At 38.5% G+C, this 19,490-nt stretch overlaps 1 protein-coding gene across 1 annotated transcript; it reads right to left on the bottom strand.

Moving 5' to 3' along the window:
* Positions 1 to 1,748: 1,748 nt before the first annotated feature.
* Positions 1,749 to 18,159, bottom strand: mchr2.L (melanin concentrating hormone receptor 2 L homeolog). The gene is made up of 5 exons (XM_018263369.2): positions 17,471 to 18,159; positions 12,718 to 12,927; positions 8,278 to 8,472; positions 6,830 to 6,949; positions 1,749 to 2,971 (listed from the first exon to the last, which is right to left on the bottom strand). The coding sequence occupies exons 1-5, from the start codon at positions 17,671 to 17,673 to the stop codon at positions 2,650 to 2,652; spliced, it is 1,050 nt and encodes a 349-aa protein (XP_018118858.1). The 5' UTR covers positions 17,674 to 18,159; the 3' UTR covers positions 1,749 to 2,649.
* Between the last annotated feature and the right edge of the window lie 1,331 nt (positions 18,160 to 19,490).

Below are 19,490 nucleotides of genomic sequence, written 5' to 3'. Positions count from 1 at the left end.
TTTTTTATTCCAGTGAGATGAGGCTTATAGATAGATCTTCTTTTAGCTACTAAAAATGTCTTCCCCTCTACTCAGTGGGCAATTCACTCAGCATATGTACAGAATCATTATCTTGCCTAATTAGCTGGCAAGATGTTGCCTAACCAGCATGAGTTTTCGCCTTCATGAGCTGTCTCACAAATTGTAATTTGATTAAAGATTTTCTGTTTTTAGATTCCTACATTTTGTTGCTAATTCTCTTACCATTTTTCTTGCTTGGATAATTAGATTTTTTTCTGGCAGATATATATGTAAATAGTTTTTTTTATGGAGGGAAAATGGGTGAATATGATGTTGCTGTTACATATTTATCTTACATTTAGGAAGTTATTTATTATGGTTCGATTTGTGTTTTTCACAAAAATTTTAGTTTTCACATTTTCGGGTTAAAAGATTTTTAGATTTTTTGAGATTTATTATAACCCAACCCTGGAAATAGCTCAAATCCAAAAATATACCATCTAAAACCTGTTGAGGTCATGTAGGATTAAATGGCAAAGGTCCCTTGAACCATTTCATGTTGATAATATTCTATTTTTTTCTGAGGGTTTTGCTCGAAAATGTGAATGATTGGAGCGATTTGAGGGGTTTTTTTCACCAAAAACTCAATCAATTTTAGTTTTCAGGTTCTGCAACTTACAGAATCAAGTTTTTTCATTCAATTATTTTCTTAAATAAGGTACCATTCGAGTTGTGAGTTATTTCGAGGTATAAAAAAATTCTAATATTTGACCTTTGATAAAAAAAAAACCTTGGTCGGCTAAACCGAGACAATGCATTGATACCGAGAATGCAATATACCCCTTTTCTAATATAGTGTATATTGTTAATCCAAATTGTTTAGTCAGTGTTTCATAAAATATGCAGATCTTTGACAACCGCATGTATAATTGAAATTGCCACATCAAATGTGTGAGGTGAGCCACTTTCTTTCTCCTTGAAAGTCCTATGGCATGCTGATAACCAACCATAGTAAGGTATTTTGACAAACAGGTTGAATTAGTCAGTTTTTAAAACCAAAACAGCGCACACTCTCTTCAAACGGCATCTGTATTATAGAATTTTGGATAGATAAATCATCTTTTATTATACAGAATCATTGTTGACCACATTATCATATAAGTACAATCTATACAAATCATGTAAATATGACTAATCTAATCTAATATTATAGTGATATTTTCAGTACTGTGGATATTGTTATATTTCATGTTTTTAGAGATTTTTGTAAGAAAAGAGTTATATATACTGTTAAGTTTCATTTCACAATGTTACTTTAATGTAAAAGACCTGTTTGCTGCGTTTACTGAACACAAAATTATGAAATGCTGGAGCCTAAAATATTTTGGGAATCTTAGCAAATCACGAATAATAATTCAAACAGCTATGGTGTATAGTGGTGGTCGAATAAATTCGACTGGTACGAATTTGTGTAGAATTTCCGCGTTTCGCCACCGGCGAATGAATTCGCAAATCTCCCGCGAAAATTTGCAGCCAAATTTTTTGGACTCACATCTGAAAAGTCGCTTGCATCAAAATCGGCGTGCGTCAACACTATTCGGATGCCCATTGACTTTAATGTCAGCTTGGACGAGGGCGCCTATTTCCGATTTTCAAGATTTTTTGTAAAAATTTCCAATTTTCACGATTTTTTTGTTTTTTTTGTGAAACTTTCTGATTTCATGATTTTCCCGATAAATTCGCAGATTTTTCGGTGAAGCGAAACGGGAAAAATTCACCCATCACTAATAGTGTAGCTATTAAATTATTATTATTAGGACTAGGGACCCCAGTGACTATGAATAGGTCTCACACAGCTTGCATGTTTTAAATGATTATGAAAAGCCAAGAATTGACAGGTTTTATCTCTCCATGTGATATGTTTCTAATAGGAAACATATTAGCATAAGAAAGGAGACGGTTTGTCCGAACCATCAGGCACACCACCATGCCCCTTTACCTACTAAAACTAACAGTAAACTATATACAGTACAGTGCAGTCTTTTTCTCCTATATACTGTAGGCTGAGATAGGAAGGAATCAAACTATTTTAGTATGTATTTATACAGAATATTACTGTATATTAATAAAGATTTTACACCAGACCTGAAAAAAAAAATAAAAACTATCCTTAACTCAGGCCACTGTTAATTATCCACAAACCCATACCATTCCTTGTTTCATTGATGATATAAAGGCAATGTCATACAGGGAAATTTCAGGCTCTTTGTGAAGTCGCTCCAAAATACAATGACAAGCACTGCATACTGTCCCACTGGCTTGCATGTGAATCGGCTGCAAAAACTTATGCAAGGGTTTATCAGGCAATAGCAATCTACTTTGGAAAACCATTGTCTGGCAAGTTCTTCCATAGGCAATTCATATGCAATTCAGTAGGAGCAGTTTTGTTACTGTGGAAACAAACTGGGCTATTTAAAAACTGTAGTCAAAGCAGCCAAGGTCACCCTTGCAGTATTGCATAAACCATTCTCCTTTCCTGGACTCTTAATTTCACAGAACATAGACATTCTTATCTATACCAGTTGCAAACACAGATTTATAATCAGCCTGTTTTGTAATTGACATTTAGAAAACAAATAAAGCAAACCATTAAAAGCTGGATTTCAAAGTATCTATATAAATTAGCTCCCGCTCAGACATTCTGCTTTTCGTTTTGGTGCAGTCAGAAAGTCTTTTGCGGAAGTTTCCACTGAGAAGAACGTAGAGGAAAGGATTAATCCCGCTGCTGGCATAGCTGAGACAAATAGAGAAATAATAGCTAACGTAGAAAGTTAGTGATGGCTGAGAAATCTGAAGGTTCACAATCTGTATCACATGGTAAGGGGCAGAACTGACAATATAAACTCCCACCAAAATGAGTACCATTTTGGTAAGACGCAGGACTCTCTGTCTCGGTATGCTGTTGTTATATCTGAAAGACAAAATGAGAAATGTTTAATATTGCATTGCTTTCGCAATTGCATCTTACATTAAGTTTGCTATTTGTCTAGTAACCCATTGCAGCCAATCTACAGTTAGAATGTACTAGTTAGCTGTTTCAACCTCACTACAGGATACTTAAGTGAATACCGTATATTTCCTCTCCACTATTAAATAAACTGGAGTAAAATTGAAATATGTTGAAATATGGTATAATTATAATGATTTGATGGATACTGATTATTATTCTATTATCCAAGCCTATAAACTAAGCTCACCCTCACTGAATGTCTCACATCCCCTCCCTTTTAGATTATTAAGTTCTCACAACCAGGGCCCTCCCTCTATTTTCTTCTAACAATATGCAATTGCAGCTGTGCATTGATCTTGGTGAAATGTTTGTGTGTAAAGGGGTGGAAAATGTGAATGGGAAATGCCGACGATTTGTGAAGGTGGGAATTAATGCTAAAGTGTTGGTATATGTGTCAATTAATTGTATTATGTGAAAATGACCATTAGATGCCAGTAATTTTATTATATTATGTGAGACAGGTGTAATGCATGAAAATGTAGTAGAGAACAGATGGCATACAAAGCATTATAAGTCCTGTGGTCCAGACTGGAGGAGTGTGGCAGGAAGCAACAGATACCCTGTCAGTTAGGGACAAAGAGACAGTGCAGGGCTATTGAGGGGTCTTGTAGGCTTCAAGCCACACTTCCACAGATGAGAAAAAGCTAAGATGCAAAAAGGGTGATCCCTGACCAGAGGCTTGAGATAGAGATGCTCTGGAAGAAAGAATGTTGGATTGCTAGAGAGGAAAAGGTGGGGAATGGGATCTTAGTTTTAGTGGTGGCATGGAGCAACAGTGTGATGGTACTGGTGTGACAAGCATTAATAAAGTGTTGGAAAAATACTGTGACACATGAGAAGAGATCATAGTAAGAAAAAGATTCCTATTGGAATTTAAAAATTAATTGAATTAAAGGAGATATAGACCCTCCTTAAAAGTGTCTTACTGCACCCACATACTCTCTATAGCAAATTAAAGATCTAAAAGGATTTACCAATGAGCACTGCATCTTTCATCTCACTGTTATATTACATCAAACATTTCTGCACACTCATGCCTTTTTGGTAATTGAGGACCAACTACAGGAACAAATACAGTAATATAGAAGCAGACACATACACCCATCAGGGAGGATTGCTTGCATTCTTTGGGTCACTTGCATTGGTGAAACGTTTCATTAAATACAACCCAGATATTGCTAAACTATAGCTATTGATAAAACAGCGTGTTAGTGTAGGCTGAGATTGCAGAGCAGCAACATATTGGTAATTTATTTTTAAAAAACATCAATTGCATCTCATGTAACCTTTTACATATCAGTAAAATTGCCTTCACTTAATTACTAGCATGCCAGTGGTATAGATTCTACATTTATGTTTCTCTCTTATGTACTCTCTGTGCATGTTTACCAACAACACATGGCTCAACTAGCAAGCACAAGAAGGGTTAAACTATTCCCTTTTTTATGATTTTCCCGAAGCCAAACCCACTCAGAAAGGGATTTGGGATGCTCATTAACTCTCTCACTGAACTGCCAAATGAGCATTCAACCAAAACAGATGGTTTACCAAAAAAAGAGTTTGTTTTGTTTCTGTTTCACAACAGAACCTTTTCGATTTGTGGAGAAGACCTTACTTGCTAAACAACAGAAATAAAAAGTGCTGCAATGTACTTTACATTTTGATTTGACTGCCATCTCACTACCGAGCATGAAGATCATAATGATGTTGTTAACTGCCCCTAGTCATTTATATGTACAGCCCTGTTTGGCACCCTTATGAACCAGACATAAAAAAAGCTTCTAGCCGACATTCTGGGTATCAAGAGAATTATATTTTGAGAAATAACTCTATTATTAAGGTCCCCCACAAACTGATTACATTTTTATTAAATTAACTTTGTTTTTAGTTCACCAACCTTTAAGTTTAGAAAATATTGGACTTGAGTACTCTCAATGTTCGCTGAAATGTGAGTCAGTGAACTTCATTGCTTTTTTCTACCTGAAGGTAAATCATAATAGTAATTTAAAATGTTATGATTTCTATCAGTTTTAGTTATGTTTCTTACACTAAAATCCCTTCGGCAAGGTTGGACTGCATCATTATTTACAACTACAATTACATTTTAAAGTTACACAAACACATACAATAATGTATTGCCAGTTCAGTTTCTTGCCAGGCAATAATCCTTTATCATTTCTCATACAATGAACATTGTATTTTATAACGTCTAATTTACTTAAAAGACAAATTCAGCACTCGGTCAGAAATGCCCATATTAGTGGATAATACGTATTGGTCTGGGCTTAATATAATAATTAATAATAATTAATATATTTCATGCTATAAAGTACTGGGAACAGATACTTAGAAATGCTACTGGGAACAATAGAATGGAATAGTGAATATATTCTATTATTTATAGCTGCCATCTACAAATCTGTTTTTCTTTGCCTTTTATTTTTAAATTATAAATTAGGTGAAAATCTTTATCCAAATTCTCCTTTGATTGTCATTGTCACTTTCATTTATCGAAGCCCTGGGAATCTCAGAAAGACATGGTGGCAGAGGAGTAATAAAGGACTAGACCCAAGGTGAGAGGGGGAGGAGATTATAGAGATGACTGCACAGAGAACAGGGAAATTTCTGGATGCCAACATTAAAAATAATGTTAATACTGTTAATACGTCTGTATTGTTTGCAGGGAACATTTGCTTTTAGACTTTGTATTTCAACTTCTGAACCAATTTCCTCTGCCAGGAGTTTGGCTAATTTCACCAAATTAGAGAGTTTAGTAATTTTCAAATTAGGTTCAGAAGCTGATACAGACACCTTTAAACAGATTGGAATCACCCTACCTCAGCTAAAGAATGGAGAAGTTCATGTGTTGCCTAATATAGTTCCTACAAAATAATAAACCATCCCATACCTCACTACTCATCCTGTAAAGTTAGAAAAAGTAATAACTTTTTTTTTTTAGTTCTCAAATGCTGAAACCTCAAGACATACCCAGTATACCACAGGATGACTTCAAGGTGGTAGCTTCTCAACTATTATTCTTACAGTGCTAGAAGATTTTCCTATAAAATAGCAAACTTTCCTACATGTTGTTTTAAGACTGGAAGGTCCATTTGCTGGCTGATGATTAGTTACTAGTCCTGGTGACATTACATACATAAACTCTTGTCCAAGACACCAAACTGTAAAAAAGCTCAGTCAGGCAACAATGTATATAAAGGAATATGGTATATAAAATGCAATGTTTGCACTGGAATAGTAAACCATAGCAGCCAAAAATGCTACCTGCAAATTGAATGGTATGGGTTATTTGTCCAGAGCTAGTCAGGAAGAGTCTGAAATTTAAAGTAGGTCCTGGCATTCAAGTACACTGAGGCACAAAGAGGGCCCCACAGGCCCATTAAAATAGTGAATGTCTATGCCAGAATCTACATATTGCAATGCAAGCTTCAGGTACTACTGAGCTTGTCCTGTCTCTTCCTCTCTCATGCTCATAGCATTAATTGTATTGGTAAGCAATGGTATTCGTGCTATGCTAATGAGTAAGAAAGGGACATAGCATTCTGAGTAGCACTTGAAAATCAAGCTATCTTTACTCTTTGTGGCTAAACATTGCTTAACTCTTCAGCAAGGTAGTGGAAGAACAGGTATTGACTACCTCCTTCAACAGGCCAGTACTCTTAACTTATACATCTACATTTTATCTGAGCCCTAAATTTTACTGCAAAGGTTAATATTAGGGTGAAGATATTTATCTCTTACCGTCCTGCAGATTTGTTTTGATGGTACATCTCCCATGTGTAGCAAAGAATTAAAATATAACATGCTAAAATAAGAGGTAATGGAAAGAAGAATGTTGTGATGGTCAAGTAAAGCGTGTACCTGCAAAAGAAACATACAGTGACTTACACAGAGTTTCACAAGGGAGGGATTCAAAAATGACAAAAGGGTACGTTTACGTTTTAAATATTCTGAGACTAACATGGTATGCTAATCTTTCAGAGACTTTAGTCATAAACACCTGAACAGTTATACAGTAAGGTGCTGTTTTATTAATACGAATAGTAGTGGATTGGAAAAATCTTTTTTTGAAAAGTGCACTCTTGATAAGAAGTATGATTGTGTTTTTTAAACCTGCCATATTTCTTTCCATGTTCATTTTCCCCCATCTCAATTAGAGTTTTTAAAAAAATAAATAAAAAACCCACCACCTTTAATAAAACCTGTTCCTAATAAAAAACACAATCTTGTTTTATTTTAAATGATTAACCCTATCCCCTTCCTCAATTGGTATTATTAGCCCTTGCTATTTATAAAAGGAATCCATAAAAACATCAAAATAATTTGTTTGTATTGACATTCAGAATCAGTTATTTCTATCCTTGTAGGTAAAATAATTTGTTTTTAATCAGAACCCTTGGTTTTAGTTCAGTTAGCATTGGCTAACAGTTCTGCCAACTTTTAAATGATGCCTAAAGAAAGTTTCTCTTTGTCTGTTATGTTCAATTAAGCATTAATCTGGCCATATTAAGGCCCATATTGTCTGTGGCTTGGCTTTGAATGGCAATTTGTTGGTCCTTGTATGGGACCACAACAAGATCCTTTCTAAGTAATATTTACTCTGGTTTTGCAAGATATCAATTGTGCTGGCTAAAAAACCCCATATCATGCAGACTTTATGCCACCAAAGTCACATATCAATTTAATGCAGAGTAGTGATGGGCGAATAAATTCGGCAAGCGAGAATTCGCTGTGAATTTCTGCATTTTGCTGGCAGCGAATAACTTTGCGAAACTGCAGAGAAAATTCGCATGTGAAAAATCCGCCCCATTACAAAAATGTGGGTGCGTGCCAGAATAGTCACCCGCATAAAAATTGTCATGCGCCAAAATTGTTCGGACACTCATTGACTCATTGCCCCTGGTCACATGACCAGGGGCAGCTGGGAAATTGACAAAATGTCTAGCCCCATGTCAGATTTCAAAATTGAATATAAAAAAATCTGTTTGCTCTTTTGAGAAATGGATTTCAGTGCAGAATTCTGCTGGAGCAGCACTATTAACTGATTCATTTTGGAAAAAAAATGTTTTTTCACATGATAGTATCCCTTTAACTATGTATTACCATCAAATGAATTCAATAGCTTAAAGGAATCCATTTTGAAAGCTTTCTAGCAATACTAAAACACATATGCACATTTTAAAGCTTACCAGAGAACATCATTTGGAGTTGTTAGATCAAATGCGCAGCTTTCTAATCCATCTTTGAACTGTATAACTTTGGAGTAAACCCATACTGGAAACACCACAACAAAAGAGGCAGCCCAAAGGAAAACATTCACTCGAATAGTCTTTGATATAGTCCTCAAGCTAGTAAGTCGAAATGGCTGTACAAGGGCCATGTATCTACAAGAAAATACACAAATATTACACCGTGCATTGAAAATGTCAAAGTGTGATGTGGATATGAAGCACTGTTGTGTATTTTATAAGGTGATTTAAAGAAATGCAACATATAGACATATATAAAGGTTTGCTTTTTGTGAAAAGAAAAAGAAATTCCACCACAGGCCACATGGTAATACTGTACTCTTAATAAAGTCCATAACTAAATGAACCCACAAATGGGAAGGGATGGGTAGAAGTTGCAATAGACTGCAGGGACGAGAATCACTCAATTTTGCAGAGGCACAAACAGTACAGGCTCCCACAAAGTCTTTTACATCCTTCTGAAGGGTTGGCCACCAGACGAAGCGACTAACCAGCTCTAATGTTCTCTTGATACTGGGATGTCCAGCCTGTTTGGAACAGTGGCTCTGCTGGAGGATGGGAATGGCTCTGCTGGAGGATGGGAATGGCACATATATCATACCAATGGGGGTATCAGCAGGAGCAGAGGACTAGACCGATGGGATCTGACTGGCCAGTAAAGGGAACAAGGAAGCAATGATCCTCGTGGGAGGAACAATTGGCTCCTGGTCTTCATTGAGGCGACCCTCTGGAACAATCGTCTGGATAGGGCATCTGCCTTTCGAAGTCTGGAGCCAGGGCGATATGTAAAAACGAAATTTAAGCATGTGAAGAAGAGCCCCCTCCGAGCTTGACAAGGATTCAGTCTCTTGAGAGAGACTCCATGTTTTTGTGATCAGTATAAATGGTGTTGGGGTAAGGAGCTCCTTCAAGAAAGTGGCGCCACTCCTCGAGTGCAAGTTTAATTGCCAGAAGCTTGCGATTCCCGACGTCATAATTCTGCTCAGTAGGAGAGAATTTCTTCAAGAAGTCCAAGGATGTAGTTTCCCATCTGCGATTTGCCTCTGAGAGAGAATGGCTCCAGGATAGGAGCCAGGATGTCAAAGGACAGGAGCAGCGGAAAATTAATCTTACAGGGACTAAAAAGCCTCCAGAGCATGTGGGGCATGCATTAGGGTTTTCTACCTTCCAGATGAGAGCCAGGACAGGAGTGATACGGGAGGAAAACCCCTTGATAAATTGTCGGTAATAATTAGCGAAACCGACAAATCTTTGTATGGCCTTTGTGGGAAGAGGATAGTATCCTATGCATTAGGGATGATGCAGCCATGTGGACAGTATTGCTTCACAGAATGGATATTTTATCTTTTTTGTGAAGCTGAGTTTTCATTTTATTGATAGAATGAATCCTGCACTATAAAATCTTGCTTTCTGTCACAATAATCTATTTTGCATAATTTCATTCTGTGAGTAACTTTACACTTATATGAAAGTCATAAGTTTGTGAGAAAGACTGCTTGTTAAAATGTACAGAATGAAGTTTGTAATATACTTACATTCTTTTTGTTAGCATTCTTTAATATAAATAAGTCTTTTGTATATTTTTTATCTCTGTATATGGTCACAAATACTTATGTACCATGAGAGACATTCATTCAGTGTACTAGCAATAGTTTTGTATACAGAATGTATTTGGGACAAATGTCACCACATAGTTCGTCAATAAACAAATGATAACTCCCTTTTAAGCCTGATTTCATCAAATGCATATGCTAGAAATTAAAGTTGCCTATATATCCATTAAACATATTTGCTGCATGTTCTGAGTGCTTCAGAGTTATATGTTATATATACCGCTCCCGTCTCTTCACTTTCCTACAATGGCAAGGTCCCTTAGAAACAGTCTGGGACGTAGCCCCTCTTTTTATTAATTTTACACCACAATGATCATTGTAAGCCCAACTGCAGATAAATAGAATGTATGCGGATCCGTGAATTCTCTATTGAGCGCTTCAGAAACATTGGTTATAATGCATTTTTAAGGTGGTGGCAAAATGGAATTAATTTGACTCCCAAATGGTGCAGCTATAGCTAAGATATAATGCTGCTTTGTTTGGAGTTATAAAGCTTCGTAGCTAACAGCATGAATGGTGATATATTTATATAAAAACATAATTAAAGAGCAGTGTGGCATTTCCATGATACAGGGATGACATAAGAGGAACACACCACGTTGCCTGCCTTGCCAGAGATGTACTATTCATGTGAAATCACTCCCATGGCTTAGTATATTCTGATATGAAATAAGCCCCCAAGGGCAAAACAGATATATGATTGGGCAGCACCTATCCTTCAAAACCCAGTGGATAAGCTTCAGCTAATAGGCAATAAGAAATGCCTTAAACATGGATCCAGGATTTCTACAGTTTGGCATTCAAACAAGGTTGGGCTTTGGTCCTTGTTTGCGCTCTCCTCAGAAGAAATATCCTGTTCTTTAAAGGATCGGACCAGGAAAAATGCCCTAGTTTATTTGATTTTTATTTTTCAAAGAGTGGCAATTTTTAAGAGAGGTTTGTGGTTGGTCACTTACACAAGCTCTGCAGAACAGGCCAGATGAAGCCAGTCATCTGGATTTCCTGACTGACCTTTATACCAAGCTCCATTATACCAATCAAATATACTTTTGACAGATCAGTCCACCTGGTAATGCTAAAATACTGAAAGAGTACTGCATGAATCTACACTTTCTATTTCCCTCTATGCATCTATCTATCTATCTATCTATCTATCTATCTATCTATCTATCTATCTATCTATCTATCTATCTATCTATCTATCTATCTATCCTGTTATATGAATATTTATATATTTAATTGGTCTGATGTTGCATACTAGCAATGCATTTTCATCTTGTGTACTAGACTTGCCTCTGGAGGTGTTCTTTCATTCATTACAATAACTGTTTTTACTTTGTCTTGAACAGCAGTATGAAAACTCAATAATACCTTCTGTTAGCATTCATTTAAAGCCAAAGACTTGTGCCAATCTAACACTGCACAAAAACAAAAGGATGTAATTAGGTCAGTCGGGAGATAAATATTAAATTGGATGTACAGTATTATACACAGTGGGCACTGCTATGGAAAATCCGTGAAGCAGTGATGTGGGTCTGCATATAATTACCTTATATTTATGTGCAAGGCATGTGACTTCTAATGTGATAATAAAATGGAATTTATGATAACTCAGTGGAACTGATTCTTCATGGCACACAATATTGCAAAGATAACAAAGCACAGGTCCCTAGTAGATTTATATATTAGCAAAGGAAACCAGCTTTCTATTACAACAACTATGAAGGCATTGTGATATTGATTATATATACTGTATAAGCAGTTACTTTCCAAGTTGCTGAAGATCAGCTTACAAGAAAAGAATATATGTGTATATGTATATAACAGTATGTCAGAGATGAAGTAAATAAAGCATATAATTGAATGTGTGGGTGTCTAAATTCCAAGGTTTAAATGCTACATGACATTGTATGTCCTTCAGTACATCAACATGACTTTGTTCCGAAGCATTATGGTGTTTCAGCTTCAAGCAATGTTTTTGCTAAAAATAGAAATGAAAATTTACATTTTACCAACAAAAGGATATGAATTATAAGTAAATATTCATGTTATGCTTTTAATAAACTTTTAATAAGGTTTAAACAGTGGTTCCAAAACCAAAACAATGGCAAAGGAACACTATGACCCATTGGGGATAAACTAACAGTGTCAAAGTTTGCATACCAGATGTTTGTGTTCTGATTAGAGACAATTAAATGCTACATTGTTGTACTTGATAATGGGTTGCTAGGAACTGTTAGAACTTGTGCAAACATTACTGCTTTCATTACATTGCCCAAACAAAATGCAACATTTCACTATTGGGATGACAAAATCACATGGTCCACCTGGGAATCTGTAATATACAGGGGTGTAATTTCAATGACCCAGGCCCACCACAAATATTTTTGCCAGGTCCCCTCTGCACATGACCTGCATTCCTCCGCCACGCATACTTGTGGGTCACCTGCGATCCTCCCAAGGAAGAAGACACTCACTAGGCCCCCTGCAGCCACCGGGTCTGCTTCCTTGGTAGTTACACCATATAATACACAAGAGCCATGAATATCCTGCAAATTATATAGTGAATAAAGTACCCCCTCTTGTAAATGATAAGGATATTATAAGTTACCAAAGAGTTTCATGACCATATAAAAACTCGAGTTATAATACAATAATATAAACTTAAAAAAAATATACACCATAATCATTTTAAAAATGTTTATAGTTTAAAATCTATGTTTACAGTTTAGTGTAGAGCCTATGTAGCATTTCTTATTTGACTTACCTGTCCAAACTCATTGCTGTCATGATAGCCGTGCATGCAAACTGATTGCAGGTGTCAAGAGAAGTTATGATAGTACAAAGAGGGCTTCCAAACACCCATTCTCCTCCACGAGCCCACTGATGAATAAGAAATGGCATTCCAATAATATGAACCAAATCTGCTACGGCCAGGTTACAGATGTAGATGTCTGGAATCGTTTTCCTTCTAGACCTATGATTGACAGATAAGATAAACAGCCAATAATGTCAAGGTATTCAATAAATTATGAGTCAAAGAATAACACATACATTCATAGTGATATTTCAAAGGGGCTGTGCTGTGTAAAAAACAGAGTAATTTCCGTCTGAAGCAATGTAAAACAGCAATGGCAAATCTGTTGTTCATATGACGTAAATTTTACACACACCTTGATAAATTTGACATTTATTTTACACAGATTTTTACCCTGTTTTTTAGTGAATTTAGTTTTACACAGCATAATAAATATACCCGAAAGTGTTGTTTATACATAGTATGGAGATGGCTTGTTAGTTTTACATCTGTGACAGAAAAACTTTTTGGAGTATTTTTGGAGTATTATGGGGTACAATATTGGAATACATTTTAAATAATAATACTATAAGCATTTGCTAGATTGGTTGCTTTATTTCTCTGTGTGCTGATGTTACTAAACTGTATGAAGTGCTTGAATTGGGGCGGGATGCGGTGGGATGGCATCCCGTTACTTTTTTTAAATGGCTAGTTTCCATCCCGGTGGGCGGATGCAAATACCGAAACTACGGTGGAACCATTTTTTTCTCTCACTCTTTTTAATGAGTGACAGATGCTACTGAAGCAGGCTGCAGGGGCAAAAAGGTTAAGCTGGGGGCTGGGGCCTGGCCACCTGGGCAGATGAGACAACTTATTTGAGCATTTTCAGTATGAGATGCTTACTGTCAAGCTGGGGCCTGGGCTGGAGACAAGTGTTTTTTAAATAGCCTGCAGGTGCCCTGCAGCAGGATTATTATTGGGGTTGCACAAGTCACAGGGACAAAAAGCTAAGTCTGAGATTGCGGCAATGGCTGTGTGTGGGACACTGGATGTCTTTACTGAAGCTAATTTAGGCCTCTTCGAATTTTTAAATGCTGCAATGTGGGCTGCTGGATAATGGGCAAAAAAAGACCAAAAACGCACTTAATGGGCAAAAATAGTCAAAAATATATAGATGGAGAAAGAGAGCACAATGAATGTAGAGGTAAAAACCATTGTTTGTTTTGCTGAAGCAAATGAGGGTGTGGGTGACACTGACAGAATAAAAAAAGTATTATAAATAGTAGAGATTAAAGAAAAAGTAACACAGATTTGTTATATTTAATTGAAGCAATTTTTTAAGGTATAATCTTATTTTTCCTCTGCTGCCCCTCACTTCTACCAGAGTCTGATTTATTTATTAACAGAACAGAACACTGCTTTTCAGCTCTCTAACGCTGAGTTAGTCAGTGACTATAAGGGGGGGGCCACATGGGACATAACTGTTCAGTGAGTTTGTAATTGATCCTCAGCATTCAGCTCAGATTCAAAAGCAAGTTATGTCCTATGTGCCTCCCCCTCAAGTCACTAGTTGGTTACTGCCTGGAAACCAAGAGAGCTGAAAAGCAGGAAGAAGTGCTCTAGCTATTAGACCTTGAATCACACCAGCCTTTATACATTACATTTCTGACTATTGAAAAAAAAAAATTATTTACACAGCCTACCGCTTATCAAAAGGGGGTGTGGCTAATAATTATGGGTGTGGCGCGCGGCACATGCACCATCCCTCCACCTTTTTCAACTCAATTCAAGCACTGACTGTACGATAAATATAGGTTCCATGAAAGATGTTTCTGATTTGTAGAGTGGTCAAAATAAATTAAAACAAATGAGGTTCAGTATTGATAAATACAAGGTTATGTATTTGAGCTAAAAGAATGTAATTGCAGGTTAAACATTAATTAAAATGTTAGGGTCTCCTTAATTGGATTTGAGGATTATTGTGAATAAAAAACTTGGCAGCTCTAGGCGCCTTTTAAAGTTAAAACAGTTCTCTCTTTTTTGTAAAAAAAACATTAGTTTAAGGGATAAATACATAACAAAGATTTATAGATCCAGACTGGTAAATCACCTATAAACTGCAGTGCATGTTGCAAGTATGCTGCAGTTCATTGTGTGTCACAGTGAAATGCATTAAAATTCTGCACCAGTTAAGTAAATTAGCCTTTTAGGGCAATAACCCTATATACTATACCAGTACTGTCCAACGTCTGTGGTACCGAGGGCCAAAATTTTTCCGGTCTACATAGGGGAGGGCTGATATCACTCATATGTGAGAAAAAAATGGGATTTTAAGACATACCCTTAAATCCATATGCCTCCTCTTCCCCTTGGAAAACACTGCGACCCCAGCACATGATAAAACACCTTAGGGGCCCCTAACAATAATTTATTTTTAAATGCTAACAACCCCCCAGAACAAATACCAGGCTTATGTTCCACAGGCAGAGCAGGGCACACACAGGCAGAGTATGGCACATACAGGCAGAGCAGGGCACACACAGGCAGAGTATGGCACACAGGCAGAGCATGGCACACACAGGCAGAGCATAGCACAAGCAGGCAGAGTATGGCACACACAGGCAGAGCAGGGCACACACAGGCATTGCAGGGCACACAGGCAGAGCAGGGCACACAGGCAGAGCAGGGCACACAGGCAGAGCAGGGCACACACAGGCAGAGTATGTCACACACAGGCAGAGCAGGGCACACAGGCAGAGCAGGGCACACACAGGCAGAGCAGGGCACATGCAGGCAGAGTATGGCAGAAGCAGGCAGTGTATGGCAAATGCAGGCAGAGTATGACATGCAGGCAGAGCAGGGCACATGGAACACAAATGCAGAGTATGGCACACGGCAAACGCAAGCAGAGTATGGCACACACAGGCAGAGCAGGGCATACACAGGCAGAGTATGGCACACACAGGCAGAGCAGGGTACACGCAGGCAGAGCAGGGCATATGCAGGCAGTGCAGGGCACATGCAGGCAGAGCAGGGCACACACAGGCAGAGTATGGCACACACAGGCAGGGCAAGGCACACACAGGAAGGGCAGGGCACAAGCAGGCAGAGCAGGGCACACGCAGGCAGAGTATGGCACACGCAGGTAGGGCAGGGCACATGCACGCATAGTATGACATGCAGGCAGAGCAGGGCACATGGAACATGAAGGCAGAGAATGGCACAAGGCACACGCAGGCAGAGTATGGCACACACAGGCAGAACAGGGCACACATAGACAGAGCAGGGCACATACAGGCAGAGCAGGGCACATGCAGGCAGAGCAGGGCACACACAGGCAGAGTATGGCACACGCACACAGAGCAGGGCACATGCAGGCAGAGCGAGGCACAAGCAGGCAGAATAGGGCACACGGCAAACGCAGGCAAAATATGGCACACACAGGCAGAGTAGGGCACACTGCACACGCAGGCAGAGTATGGCACACACAGGCAGAGCAGGGCACACATAGGCAGAGAAGGGCACATACAGGCAGAGAAGGGCACACACAGGCAGAGCAGGGCACACACAGACAGAGTAGGGCATACAGAGGCAGAGTATGGCACACGCAGGAAGAGTATGGCACACACAGGCAGAGCAGGGCACATGCAGGCAGAGCAGGGCACATGCAGGCAGGGTAGGGCATACGCAGGCAGAGTATGGCACACGCAGGCAGAGCAGGGCACACGCAGGCAGAGCAGGGCACAACCAGGCAGAGTATGGCACATAGCACACTAAGGCAGAGTGTGGCACACACAGGCTGAGTAGGGCACACGGTACACGCAGGCAGAGTATGGCACACACAGGCAGAGCAGGGCACACACAGGCAGAGCAGGGCACACACAGGCAGAGTAAGGCACACACAGGCAGAATAGGGCACACACAGGCAGAGTAGGGCACACACACACAGGCAGAGCAGGGCACACACAGGGAGCATAGGGCAGGCAGAGCATGGCACACACAGGGAGCATATGGAAGGCAGAACAGAGCGAGAGACAGGGAAACCTATCAGGACCACTCTAATATGTACTATATACAGTAACACAGTGCTGGTGCCCCATTAGCATTTTGTATAAAGTGTGAACAAGTGAACAATGTGGGCAGTTTCAGTCTGGGTCTCAGGTGTGAACAGTACAGGGGTGTGAAAAATAGAGGTGTCACAAGTGTGAAAAATGAAGGGGGGTCGCAGGTGTGAACAAAACATGGGATTAGTTTGAATTTGAGGTTTAAATAATGCAGGGGCCAGTTAATCTCTGTAGTGATACAATTTCAATTTTACAAATGGTAAGCAAACACAGCAGGTAGGTGGGGGGGCCACACAAGGGGGGGTTGCTGGCTTGTACTATACAATACCCATGGAAATTTTAAAGCAGTCGGCACTTTCTTTTGATAAATGTGTACATTTTTTTGACAGTCTGGAAAGTGTTCAAAAATTGTAACTGCTAGGAATCCTTCATGACTGACTAATTAAAATTGTGCTAAATGTGCCCCAAATTGTCAGTTTATAATAAGTTATCTATAAAAAATGTTATGGTCAGTGCACAGTTCTAGAATGTGTTCAGGGTCATGTATTCTAATTAAAATCAGATTCTTTATGCTCAAGTACAACGTATCAATTGATGTTGAATATATATATGATATGTATATAGTTTTCAGTACATGGGTGCTACTTTATGTACAATACCTTATTATGGTAATAAGAACAAGAATATTCCCAACTAATCCAGTTGAACAGATAATTCCAATGAATGAAGGGAGAATAACAGTTTCTGCAGTGTCTGTTATATGATAATCCTCTATGATCCTCCATGATTTATTAAATAGGTCACATGTACCATTTGTCCAAGCAACTTGGACTTCATTCATTGCCTCGTAAGACTTTTCCATTATTCTGAAACATAAAAAGTATTAATAAATAATATATGAATATTACAAAAACAATGGATTCTTCTTTAGAGAAAAACTATACCCCCAGAATAAACACTTAACCAACAGATTTTTATATCATATTAAGTGGCCTATGAAATCATTTTTACCAAACTGGTAAATATATACATATATAGTGTCCACAGAGATGCCAGCACACACAACCAAAACTTTTTAACTTGCCTTGGTGCAAGGCCACAGCAGTACAATTCACAACGAAATGAAGTGCACTTACGGTGGTGATATAATATGTATAATTTTAATTTTTAATTAACCAGTCAAATGGATCTGTCAGAAGTGCTGGGCAGTGTAGTCCAGAGAGTTTTTGAATGCCATTGACCACAAATACTGGCCTAAGTGGAAAAACAGACTGAGACATGGCCTGTTTTCAGGAGTATTTCTGGTCAATGGCATTCAAAAACTCTCTGGACCACACTTCCCAGCACTTCTGAGACATCCATTTGACTGGTTCTTGGCTAATTGAATCAATACAGTTTTACAATTCACATATATACAATGTTTTTACTAATATCTGATCAATTGTCCCATTACTTAAATGATGTGTTACTATCTTTAGATTCTATGAATTAAACAGTCTATCTGTGCAAGGATGAGTTAAGCCCCTGTACTTTTTATTTTGGCACACTATATTATTTTTCCTATGGTACTGTGTTTACAATAACATTTCGGCAGGCTGTACTGAGAGCATATTTACAATTGGCACATTAGAACACACCTTATCACACATCACAACTTTGCTTTTGAAATTTTCACCAACAAATATAGGTTTACAACCAAGCGTCATAATCAAATAAAAAAAAAATAATCGAAAGGGATCATTTACCAAGAACATGGGCTGAACTGCAAAAGAACATGTCTTTGTGCTCATGTATTGTGTACTTTTGAAGAGATGCACCTTACATCATATATAGAAACTGAATGACAGAAAGGATGATGTCTATGTGCCTCTTGCCGGTCATGAATACAGTGCATTTTAATGAATCCAAAATCAAGCGCAATGATTCTCAGCAACTCATTAAGACTGAAAAGCAAAGAGCAAAAAATGACAGATTGCACCCTTTGCATTCTGCCTTCCAGTTTGTAAATGTCCCCTAAAGAATGTTTAACCTGTTCTGAAATTATAGGGCACTACATGTGATATATTTCAAACATTTTAGTGCCCACTTACCAGTGAGTACCAAAATACACATTTCTTAAGCTGATATAAGGAAGAGCCTCACTCTAATGCAGAATCATACATGCTGCTTGGGTCGGACTGAATCATCCTCCTGGTGTCTGTCCTCCCTCCCTTTGCGTGACCCATACCTTTAAACTCCCATCTCCTGAACTTTCTGCACGTAATTGGGGAGAGAATATGGTTTAGGCAGGGGAGCCAGTGTCGACCTGGCCCACCGGGATACCAGGAAAACTCCCGGTGGGCCCAGGTGTCAGGGGGCCCTTGTGCTGCTAAAGAGTTAGCCTATTTCATGGCCATTTCCTATTTCTTTGAAAACAAAGATACTAAATAAATGGAATAATAGATTATAGTATGTAAAGAATAGAGACTAGGAGAATAGATATTGAGTGAGGAGAATAATAATAATAATATTACTGAGAGTGGGCCCCTGGTCTATGGTTCTTTAGTGGGCCCCATGTCTAATGTTTTTGGGTGGGCTCCTGATGTCCCAGTCCGACACTGAGGGGAGCAGGCCTGGGTCCATGCATGGTGGGGGCGGGCCTGGGTCCCGGTAGATGACCTGGGTTGGCACATTTTTTTC

Source organism: Xenopus laevis, chromosome 5L (genome assembly GCF_017654675.1).
Source record: "Xenopus laevis strain J_2021 chromosome 5L, Xenopus_laevis_v10.1, whole genome shotgun sequence".
Lineage (NCBI taxonomy): Eukaryota > Metazoa > Chordata > Amphibia > Anura > Pipidae > Xenopus > Xenopus laevis.
Note: the sequence above shows the minus strand (reverse complement) of the source record. Positions and strands in the feature narration are given on the sequence as shown.

Excerpts from the sequence above, each read along its gene's own strand:
- mchr2.L (XM_018263369.2), bottom strand. The coding sequence starts at position 17,673 with ATGGAAAAGTCTTACGAGGCAATGAATGAAGTCCAAGTTGCTTGGACA. Across the intron at positions 8,473-12,717 it reads ACAGCAATGAGTTTGGACAG|ATACATGGCCCTTGTACAGC; the intron begins GTAAGTCAAATA and ends ATTTTCTTGTAG. Across the intron at positions 2,972-6,829 it reads CAAAACAAATCTGCAGGACG|ATATAACAACAGCATACCGA; the intron begins GTAAGAGATAAA and ends TTTGTCTTTCAG.